The following is a 12,242-nucleotide window of genomic DNA, read 5'->3' as shown; positions in this document are numbered from 1 at the left end:
AAAGCAGTTAGGTGCTTTCCAGCCCTGAATTGCCTCTGGAAGCTGCAGAGGTGTATTTAAGTAGCTCTGCACCTAAGCTAGTAAGTCCAACTGGATTATAGCTGATTGTTGTATGGAGCCAGCACAGTGCTTGCAACCTTGTGGTTAATGAGAAATTAGCTAGAAACATATAAGGATATTTGGGAATTGACTTCATTCAGCTTCTCTTTATATATTCTGGTGTCCAATGAGGTTTTAGGCCCTGGTACACTCTGAAGTTGCAGGTCTGATCAAATTGCAGTCACCTAAATGTGGATGATTAAAACCATTGTCGTGTCACAGCTGTTAAATTAGTTGTGGCTTTCCTTTTTTCTTCACTGGATTACACTGCTGAGCTAAACTGGTGCTTGGTACGACCTCTTCTAGCTGGTTCATCTGCTTCCTTGGCACCAAGGGAAAAAATGTCAACAAATGGGAGGCACAGCAGCAGAATGACTTTCTTATGTATCTAGAAGGTATCACCAATGTGTTTTCCTCTCCAAGAATACTTTCATCCAATAAATATGTACTGCACTCTTTGACCACAGCTCTATGTCCCAAAGAACGTTACAGGAATGGAAAAGAGGATGGCAGAAAAGCAGCGGGTGTGAAAGCGTTCCTACAGAGTAGCACTAATGACCAATTCATCTTCCTCGTTGGCAAGTTTCATACAGAAAGTACTGAGGGAGTAAACGGTTGCTGGCTGGCGTTTTTTAGTTTCTTAAAGACAAGCCTTTGACAGTTACGGTAATTTTTATTCATAGTCCCATAAGCAGACACCATGTCAAAGTAACATAGTTGTAGGTAAACTCACTTATTCCTTTGTTGACAAAAGGCTGAATCAGATGGACTACATCATGCAGAGGAATTAACTGTGGCATTCACCAAAGATGATTTTGGTTTAAAGATGTCATCTTTGTAAGATTAAACTGTTAAAAATATTTGTTGTATATAATGAGCTGTATCCAAGTATTCCTGTGAGAATGACTAGTAGGTGAATTGAGAGAGAATTGCAGGACCTGGATAAAGATGACAAGTCAGAGGCAATCTTACTGTTTATTCTCTATTTAACCCTCTTTGGTTTATGACTTTGTGCAGTTAAAATTTCAGTAAGGTTGTGAGAGAAACTGCTGGCATAATTGAACTTTCTGGTGACTCAGTGTCATCCTTTTAAAAAATAATAATTAAAAAAATGTTAGATACTCTCACATGCAGCTTTTTTTTTTTTTTGCCTGTGGTGTTAATGGCAGAGTACTTTCATAGCGCTACATATATTTTGACTACTCCTAATCTTTATGTTTCCTTAGGTTGTGGAGAGCACCTTGTCCGAACCATACTGGCCAGAGAATGTTCGTGTGCTTTGCAAACGGAAGATGCCCACCAAGCTCTCCTCGAGACTATGCAAAACAAGTTCATTGGTAAGTATCTGGTGCTAATTGCCTAAGCATTTCATAGCATTGTTTAAAATACAATTAACCCTATTAAATAAACTTAAGATGCTTATTTTTACAATTTCTGTTGAAACCCTGTGTTGCAGTTGGCTTCAAATTTAGTGTTGTATTACATCTAAAGAATGTTAAATCAAACTACAGAGGAAAAAATCTAAAGGAAAACCCTTGGAAATATCTCAATTGATATGTGAGTCATAGAATACCCGGAGGAGTTTGAAGGAAGAATTTCCTGTCTGAATCATTGGCTGTAGCATACAATTGCATGCTTTAGAATTGGTGGTTTAGCAGCATTTATAAAAATTATTCATCTCATTAACCCTTTTAAATATAGCAGACCTCAAAACCACTGCCTTTTCTAATTTAATTTCTTGGACAGACAGCTTCTGGTTTGCTATTTACATTATGAAACTGATTTCTTGAAAAAGTGATGTAGACTACATTCAAGACTACTGGGGGGTAAACACATTTTTTTCTTTATATGAGAGGATTAAGTATATGTGAATGCAGATCTTGTTTTCTTCCGTCACGTTATAACGAAAATATGAACGTGAAGCTTTAAAATATCTATATGAGCTTGAACTTATGAAGATAGCATAGACTTCAATGGGAATTCTGGCATACATGTTGATTTGCATTGTCTTTATACACCTTGAAATTTTTGAAGCTTTAGTATCTACAGTTTTGACTTCGAAAATTTCTTCTGCAAAACATAGCACTTCTCATGCACTGTGTTGTAAACTTTTTTTTTTATGGTATTTTAATTAAAACGAAGAGTGACATACAGATACCTCTTTGGGACCCAGGAACTATTGCCCCTGGTCTCAGTAAGAATTGTATTGCAATTCCATTATTTCTGTTGATAACATGGAATCCTTATTGAATTCTGCTTCTGACAGCATTACATTTGACTTTTTGAGGAGAAGCTACCTCCATATTAGAAGACTTCACTTAATAATATACTGCTGTGTTGCAGTCAGTTCTAGGTGCTGTAAAAATGCAGAACAGAATAATCCTAATATTTTCCCCAAAGAGATTATAACTGAAGCAGAACAAATGTAACTTTTTGTATTAAATTATTTATTCCAGTGCACAAAGTCAGGGATTTAATTATCCAAGAAGTCTTTAGGAAGCATGCATGTGATAGCATCACTAATTTGTAATGTCACTCTGCAGGTTCTGTATGAAGTGACCTAACTTCAGGAAAATCAGGTCTTCAGTCTCCCTACTTTCTAAAATTATTGTGCAGTTTGTTGTGGGAATACCAAAAGAAAACATAAATAGTATATATGCTTGTTTGATTTCATGTTAACACACACAGATGCATGTACACACTCAACAGCTACTGCCTGAATAGTTCTTTAATAGTACTTCATAGAAACTGGCTGATAAAAGATAAAATAATAACAATAAAAAAAAAGTTCAGGAAATTTTTAGTTGAGGTACTTGCTAACAAAAGTGCAGTTCTCTTACTGTTTGTCCTGGTAACGATATTTTAATGTGATCAACCAGCTTCTTTAACTCTTCTTTTTTTCCCTTTGGTTTTGGTATATTTTGCCACCAGTTTGCATAGCAGATGTTTTTGTTTTAAATGTTAACTGGCTACTATGTGACATATGAATTGTTTTCTTTGCTGAAAATGTTTGTATTGGACTTAAAAACATATTAAATATAGCTAAGTTTTTTATTATACCTGAGACTATAAATTACAGAGAAAGAGGAGCTGGACAGACAGAGATACCAGGCTAACAGTGTGATATCTAACTGCCTTGGGAAAACAGACTAAAAACAACAGAACAGGGGAAAGTGAAAAGTATGAAAGGCAGTATCAAATTCATGCTTTTATTGGCAAACTTGAAAAAAAAGTTTTGTAGTTCCTTTTTGTAATTTCATACCTTAATTAGTGATAGGTCTTACTTGTATTTTCAGAAACTTATCACTGCAAGTTTTTGTTATCCAACAGCAGGGATGTGTATTACCTTCTCATTGGTGCTTTGGGGCAGCATTAAAGTGAAACTTTTTTTTTTTGGGAAAAAAAAAAAAGGAAAAAAAAAAAGGGATGCAGCCATCTTTTTGTGTAAGTGAAGTGCTTCTGTGCCTTGGTTACAAAGGGTAAAAAGTAGTTTGTCCTCAGCTCTCCTATGAATGAAGAGGCTGAGAAAACCTCAAAGTCCAGATACATCTTGTTGTTTACATGTAACATCGTACCAAGTTTGTAGCCAGTAGTGGAATTTTGAGGAACTTGGCAGTTCTGAAGATGGAATGCAAAGTTACGTCTTGCTAATATAATGTAAGAGCTGAAAAAATGCACTGTATGTCAAACTTTAGGTTTGTACGAAATAGGGTGGTTGTATTTTCTATTTATTTCTGTAAATTTTTATAGAGGTTAATGTGTTATTCGTTATCTCAAGATGCATGGTATGATGCAGGATTTCTTACCACTGTAAAACAATAGGTTGAAACAGCTTAATAGCCTACTTGCTAATGGCATGGATTCTTTCCTTGATAGTCTTTCTTAAAGTCCTATTTTGTGGTCATGTCAAACTTTTGCCAGAATTACAATGGACCAAGGCCAAAAAAAATTAATAGCTTTAACAAAGCAGAGCTGGAATATTTTGTCAAAAGTCAAAATGTATGTTACTTGTATTGGAGGGAGGAACAGCTGATTTTGGCAGTTGCCATCAGATTGGTGCTTCCTGTTTACAGAACTCTTCAAATCTCCACAGAGCCCTGGGAATTGTTCCAGCAAGGGAATGCCTGGCTTAAACAGTGAGTGCTGTTTAAACAGCAGGTGATGAACAAACTAATGGCAGATGTGCTTCTCTCATCCTTGCTCAGAGCCAACCAAGTGTGGATAATGCACAATTGATGGTTGAGCTGGAGGTGGGAGAAATTGAATTTCAACTTTCTGTAAGTTGACTGGGCTTGATATCTGCTGTAGAAGAATGCTAAAGGCTTGGTTCGCCGTCGAAGAATGGTGTTCTGTAAACACAAATACCTTCCATACAGAAGAACAGAGGATTTTGTTACTCATCATTCCTTTCAAATGTGGCCAAGTTTGTGGAATGTAGACTTAGAGTAAATGTTTGTGTCATCTCACTGGCGGGAAATCCAGGCTTTTAACAATGGCAGTGTTACGAATTCTGCTTCAAAGTTTCTTATAAACTATTAGAAAATAATGAGCTGAAAGACATAGGTGGAATCTGATATTTGTTCTTTCCTTAGCAGAAAAGTGTTCATCTGTTCTTGAATCTTTAAGCTGTACTTCCATCCATAAATGAGCAATGTCTGCAAAAAGGTTTTAACAGAATAATAACACTGCAACTTTATCTTTTAGAAATTTTTTGCTGAATACCTCTCTTGGGGAAGGAGTTTGGACAGTTAGGAATCACAGAGCATAAATTTCTCCATGATGAGCTGTACTTGTTGGTGGAAAAAAGCCTCATGCCACAGTTGCCAGTGACTGGTGTTACACAGGGTTATTTTTGCTATATACTGAGATGCTGCATCACTCTGAGCTTTGTAGTATCCCTTGGGGTTTGATAGCAGAGGAAGCATGCAATGGAAGCGTAATTATGCCTTCTCCACGATGCTGAGAAGAGAATGAAGTGATCCTGAAGTTTCGTGTAAAATGTTTCGTCCACTGCAAGTTTGAGATTTCAGAAGTTTGTATGGGATAATAGGACAGGTCTCTCTCTGTCCTACCTCTCTCTGTACAAAAACAAACAATAAAAAAACACCTGAAAAACTAACATGACACAGTGATGTTACACAAGGGTTTGTCCAGGCCCAGGTTGCACTTCTTCTTATCAAGGAGATTATTTCAATTTATCAATTGAGATTTTTTTGGACAGTTGTATCCTCAGTTATTTAATTTCTAAAACTTTTACTTGTGAAGCATGAAGGTACAGGTCCTTTTTCCTTGCAGCTTCTTTAAAAATTCCAAACAGAAGTTTTAAACAACTTACTTATCATAAAATATGAAAATCTCTGGTTTCAAACAGCTTGTGCTTAAACATTGTACAAATAATAGTGCATGAAATTAAAAGCAGGTTTCATTTAGTGCTAAAGTATTCCTCTAATGTTTATTTAAATTGTTAGCTTGAAGGTTAGTATGATACATAGCAGAAGCAGAGTGGTGAACAGCTTTGTTTTAAAGGCGTGCTGTACAAATGCTGACAAAGTGCAGTGCCGTAGGTGAACTATGGACTGTTGGCCTGAGAAAATCTGAGTTTCACTCACGTTATAGCACAAGATGCAGAAGTGTTTAGCTGGGGGATGCTGTGGCGCTTAATTTGTTACCCCGCGCCACGGCCAGCTTTTAGACCAAAGTTCTGAAGGCTTTGAAAGCTGATGTAAACAGTCAAGCTGGTAATGGTTTCTCTGCTGTGTAAGAGTATGAATGTCAGACATCTGATGAACAGCTGGTTAGTCCTTCAGCTGGTAAAGTGTAAATAAAACACTTCTACTGTTAAGAAGATCTGTGCTAGACTGGATCTGTCCAGTAGCTACAAATGGGGAAAAAAGCACAGGATCAGAAATGCTCGTATTGATCGTATGCTTTGGAGTAAGTCCTCTTCATCTTGGGAGCAGATTAATTTACAGGAGACGTAGAAGAAAAAATGTCCTTTATTTATAGCGGTAGTTCCTCCAGAACAAGGCTGAATGTTGAGGCCAGTATTTAACACTTGTGAAATCTCTGTGCTCTGTCCCTGTTGGAGGCTGAAATGGGTCTCGGTGTTCAGCTATGGTTGTTCTTGCAGAACTTGAAGGGATCAGTGAATGGTGGAGCTGCTGTGAAGATCTGTTTGCTTATTTTAAAGAGACCGTTATTGCAGATTAATAAGGTACAAAATATATAAATAAAAACTTGGTAATGCTTTCCATGTGTTAAATAGCATGAACAGACTAGTTGAGCTTTGAAAGAGGGAAACACGTTTTGTAAGACAATCTTGTGATCGGGGGAGGTGAGATTTAAACCCAAAATATCGAGTGATGTTCTTTGTTTGGTTTTCTACACCTTCCCTCTGGTGTGGCAAGTCAGCGCTAACATTATTAGTTGACACTGTACTTCCAGTTTTGCTTGGGATTTTTCTTACCAAATTCTTCCATGTTATGTCAGTGTAAATGGGAAGGAACAATGAGTTTCATGAGACTTAAACTGGTATTGTTAAAAGCCCTGGGTTTTTATAGCTTTGTCATTAGCAAGCTATTAGATCAAAGACAGCAATTACACTTGATTGCAATAAAAAAACAAGAATTGACTAGTGGGCATGTTTTATTTTATTTTTTACAGAATTTTTAGTTTTATAGCAAGATCTATCACTCTTTTAAGAGTACAGAGAGAGCAAAATGATGTAGAAGCCTGGGAGCCAGATTACTTTTTTCTTCTAATACGAAACCTTTATGGCTTTAATATGTATTGAAGTTCTTTATTTGCAAATTTTCTCTTTTTATTTAAATATAATTTAATACAATGTATATGAAAAATACCGTTACCTATAGTGTTGTTTTTATGTCTGCACTATTCTTTCTTTTTCTCAATGGCTTGGCTTTTAACAGAGTGATTTTTAGAACTGAATTAATGAAATATGTTCCTAATGTTTGAAGTCATAGTATTTTTGAGAATAATCAAATCGCTTTATGTGTACATTGCATGGGTTCTATTTAGAAATAAAATATAATACTAGTTTTCTATTTACAAATAAAGTACAATGCTATTTTTGTGCCAGTGTATTCAGAAACTCATTAATGGATGCACATCATTCAGCTGTCTAGAATCTTGCTTAATTAGACCTAGTCATTTGCCCTGTACGGCTGTGTTAAAGTACACTCTTTAGTGCAATCTCCAGTAAAACGTGTGCACATCCAGAAAAATCTTTGTTTTAAAAAATATTAAATATGTTTGAATTCTCCTTTCAAAACAAATGCTCTAATTGAAAAATAATGCATTCTCTGTTTTAAAGAACGTACTGTTTGGTGTGCATTTAATTTGGCTTAGAGACTGATTTTAAGGGAGGAGTAACAGTCTCACTGAATTTATTGTTGTGTGGAAAGATGTAATATTACTATAGGCAACTGATTTTACGGCCACTATTTAGAAGCTGATTCCCCACAACTTAGTAGAGTAAATTGGAGGCGCATTCTGTATTGTTGCTGGTTTTGCACTGAGATGGTTTAGCTGAAGTTGCGGATGAAATCAGTTGGAATGGATGAAGGAGCAGTCACACAATTCATTTCTGATGACTGCGGAAAGCAACCTCCAGCAGAAGTGGTGTGTGTGGGGAGATTGTGAACCATCGTGATGGTTTTACAAGTGACTATGTGTTTGTGTCTTCGTTTATTATTTGTGTTTGGAGGTGAGAAGAAGGGATGTGTTCTTGTTTCAGATGTTTTTTCTTATTTCCAAAAGAACGTTCGGTCTGCAGTTTATCATAAAATGGTGTTGAAGAATAGGAATTGGCTCTGGTTTATGCTTAAAGAAAGGAGAGAGGAGAGAGAAGTTTTCAGTAACTCATCTGAAAACACTAAATCACAGTAATTTATTGATTTGAAACTCTGTTTTGGCTCAATTTCTATTGCTACAGCTCTGTATGATGGTTAGTTGCAACAAGAAAATCAATGTAATCTCATTTTCATTGTTGCGCAGTAGTATATTGGTCAACGTGCTGCAAATGAGGATAGCCTATAGGTTCTGGGGTTGTCTTAGATTTTGTGCACTGCTGGAGAAGTAATGGTGTGCCTCCATCTGTGGGAAGAAGATAACGCTTCCCATCTTCTTTGCTTTGCACAGCACAAACTTTTAAAACATTCCCTGTTTTAATACTGTGTTCAAATTGCTGATGACCGGTCACTCTAAGCCAGTGACTTTTACTCATCTCTGTACCAACCCAGTACCACGGTTTTGTTTACTCCTTACCAAGTTAGTGCAGGAAGGCCTGGTCTCTTGGCATGCTGTTCACTGCAGTAGCCAACTTCTGTCTTTGCTCCAATTTTGCTATTCTTATACAAGCCACCTTCCTGCTCATCTGATGTGTTTTTATGAGAACTAAAGTTAAAACTGTACTTGATCACACTTTTATCTCACACACAGCTATTGAATTAATTCTTTTTTTAAAAAATATTTGAAATGACAATAGAGTGGCAGTTTGCTTCAGAAAATGCTAAATTAATACATTTAATTTTATAAATGTCGAGTGTTTAGCATGGAATTCATAGCTTTTGAATCTTGTGAACTGGTAATGAAGCTTCCATGGTAGATAGTCACTGAAGGATGGAAGTTGGTTTGCAGAAACACTTGTTTATATATTTAAGGCAGTACGATAGGGAGAATATATAAAGTAAAAAAGGAGATATGCACTTGCAGAGCTGGGATTTTCATGACTGTAGTTCTGCAAGTATAGGTAGAGCATTTCTCTATTCAATATTTCTCTATTGTAGGCCTACAAATTTGTCTTGTGTGCTTAAAGCTCCAGTTCCAAATTATTTTTAAATCCTGTTTTAAAAAAAAATCATAAAACACATGCTTTGAGTACTTTTCTCATTCTGTACTCCACTGAAGAAAATAAATTAACACAGCTTAGGGAACACAAAACAAACAAACAAACAAACAAACAAAAAACCTTCTAGTTGCAATGACTTTGACCATAGCGTGCCTTATAGCCTAAATAACTTAAGCAATTGAGTATAAGTTTAGGTCTGCAACCCAAGTTCAGGTTAGGACATTGTATTCGAAGTAGACAGTTTTCTGAAGTAAAGATTAAAGGACACGTCTCCTATGAAGAAAATTGCTTATTTGCTTCATTTACTTGAAGAAATCAAAACACATAGTTAACCAGCATTTGGTTAATGCAATGAAAGTATGTAAAATATAAAATACATTTGATGTCTTGGAAATTGTAGAATAAAAGATTTTGATTTGGGTGGTAAAACTCTTCACAACTTCTTAAGTCTTGTGTTTGTATTTTAGTCAACCGTGTTTTCCTGTTTTATTATCTATTATAGTATGATTGGCTGCATTCCTGCTTCACAGCGATGTGGCTGCAGTTGATGAGCAATGCCATAGCACATAGCAATAATTCTTGTGCAAAGCGAGTGGCACTTCATTGACAGCATCTCTCATAGTGTTGGGTCAGATTAGACGTACCTGTTTATTAAGCATGGTACTTTTGTTATCTTCCTGCAATTTGGACATCTGTTGTAATGACCATCTTGTATCACTTCCGAATAAGGCTTCTCCTCTTGAGAAGGAATGTGGTAAGACTTAAAGTTTTCCCTACAGAAAAGCTTGAAGTTGGTTCTTATTGTTTTTGACAATTTGCATTAATGGAGTAATTTGAATCATAGGAATAGCTGTGGGCAAATTGAAGGGGGCTGATGAGTAGATTTGCTCTGAAGTTCTTGTGGCCAGCAAAGCCTTTTACAGTGTCTGTACATTAGCTGTAGTATACTAATTCATGTAAAAGAAAATAATTGAAAAGAAATATATGAAATGCTTGTTGCAATTGTATATTCAAGTTTAAATTGCAATTTATTACAAATGTGTGACTATGGTCTACTTGGGCTTAAGTGCAAGAACTTGGTTAATTTTATGGCTCAAGGCATTTTAAATTGTATGTAAATCATGCCATTCTTTTCACATTTAAAACTATAGGAATCTCATTTCAAATTAATAACCAAAAAAAGAATACTTAGACTTGATTCAGCTAACTTTAAAAGTTTTCCAGCTTCTGATAGAAGTTTTTTTTTCTAGCATATGTCTTAAATTAACAATAGAAAAGCCACTTTAAAAAGTAGGAGATTTTTTGGCTTTTCTGCTAATATCTGTAAAACAGCAAGAAAGACCATCTATAGCAGCTTGATCATGTCTTTCTACAAAGTGCTTTAAATTGGGAAGAATGAATACATTCTAAAAGTGACCCAGATTTGCTTGACTTTTTACTTATGTGGCCATCTTTATATTAATTACACTACAGAGGGAACTAAATATTGAGACATGATTTTTTTTTTTTTTATCTTGACACTCAATTTTTCTTTATTATATCTTCTTTGCTCCAAGAACAAATGGTTTTGTACTCAAATGTAATTTCCAATTTTTATTTATTCAGTGTAGTTCTTTTTTGCCTTTTTGATTACTGGTATATTGTGCCATGATTCATTTTCTTGGAATCACTGTTTACTTCTCCACAAGTTATTTAAAAAAACAGAAGTTTGAATATATAAAGCAAAATTCAAAGTGCTAGTAACTGTTTTTGAGAATCGTAGTTTGAATCTGGAGTGATACTGAAGACACACAAAGCATGTAACAAACGAATCGTAGTGTCTGTACGTTCACTAGAATCCGAGAGAAGGACTTCTGGTCGTTGACAAGCAGTCAACTTCCCAGACATAACTTTTGAGACGTGAAACCTTGTTTGTGTCTTTGCCTGCTACGGGTGAGGACCTCGGGGAGCGTCTGTGGTTTTGACAGCGACACCTTAAAAGCCTACAATTTGCTGTCACAAATACATTTCTAAAGATCATTAATGAATAATGCCACTGAGAATTAAAAACTAAAGAGGATAAAGAGAATAGGAATAGAGAAATTAAACAAGTTTCGGAGATATTCATCAAAATTAATAGGTTTCAAAAGCTCAACAGCTGAGCTTAATTTCTAGTTCTGCTAAGTGTATCTCAGACTGTTGAATCACTATTTTTTCTACGCAAAAAAATAGTTTCTTTGCTCTTCAGCTGTCTGTGCAACGGCAAAATACAGTGAAAAATTGTGATCCATATTATATTGATTTGCCTGAAGAACAATGTTCATGCAGTTTATCTAATGTCAGTTTTGGCAGGGGGCTTCAGGGAGGCTTACTAGGTCTTATAGAGCAGTCTGAAGTTGGAGTGTTCCATGACTTAGGCTGACCATCTTTTGCTGTCTCCTCTTCTGTGAATAGTATTTGATCTGCTATTAATGTAATGAAAACTTGTGACTCATGCTAAAATCACACTGTGTTCTAAATTTCAACTTTGAGATGTTTAGATATCTATTGCTTATAGGTAAAAAAAAAAAAAAAAAAAAAAAAAAGTAGCAGAAGCACAAGAAGGTAGTGGCATAGAAAGTTTTTCTAATTCAGAGTTTTGGGTTATTTCCTTCCAAAGATAAGAAAGGGTGTAAAGTGCTTGGGAAGTGGTGAGCATAGTTAATCACTACTTGTGCTTTAAGTACTTTTCTCTTGCTTGAGTCTGGTGTTTTCCGTTCTGGTTTGAATAATGAATTTTCAAGCTTCCATTTTAAAACCGCCATGGGAATTTTCAGTGTTATCTTTGCCATTAATCCAGTACAAGACCAAGCTTTCATGAACCATCAAATCTTTTTAGAAAGCTACTCATTAGAAATGCTAGAAAAATTAAACTGCTGCTTTTGTAAAAGCACTGGATGACCTGACAGTGTTTTCAACCCTTACTGATAAAATTAAAGAGGAACGTCAAATAACAAAATATCCAAGAAACTAATCCTACTGCAAATAATTCTCCACAACAATTTTGCCCAGGCTCACCTTTTCTAGCCAATGAAGATGGTGTACTTGGAGGTGTGATAGTTCTTCGGTCTTGCAGGTGTTCAGCAGAGACTGAATCGTCACAGGAAAAGCCAACTTTACTAGGTAAGAAGTTTTACTCATTTTTACTTTAGGTTGGTGCTAACTCAAGGTAATAGCTGAAATAAAAATTACTGTTTGCCATAGTTTAAAAGCCACAAGTTAATACAGTTACACAAGGTAATGCGTGCGTTAATTC

General features: G+C 35.7%; 1 protein-coding gene across 4 annotated transcripts in view; it reads left to right on the top strand.

The window, feature by feature from the left end:
- The window catches only part of TASP1 (taspase 1), an 84,182-nt gene that overhangs the window by 56,563 nt on the left and 15,377 nt on the right, over positions 1-12,242 (top strand). For 3 of the 4 annotated variants that reach the window (XM_082756861.1, XM_082756859.1, XM_082756860.1), the window contains exons 11-12: positions 1,326-1,436; positions 11,999-12,109. In XM_082756861.1, coding sequence (XP_082612987.1) covers positions 1,326-1,436; positions 11,999-12,109 — 222 coding nt within the window. The remainder of the gene's footprint in view (positions 1-1,325; positions 1,437-11,998; positions 12,110-12,242) is intronic. The other variant, XR_014317183.1, reaches the window with a different exon arrangement.

The sequence above is a fragment of the Aythya marila genome (assembly GCF_965140915.1).
Source record: "Aythya marila genome assembly, chromosome: 3".
Classification (NCBI taxonomy): domain Eukaryota; kingdom Metazoa; phylum Chordata; class Aves; order Anseriformes; family Anatidae; genus Aythya; species Aythya marila.
The sequence above is the reverse complement of the archived record's forward strand: the minus strand, read 5'-3'. Positions and strand labels throughout refer to the sequence as shown.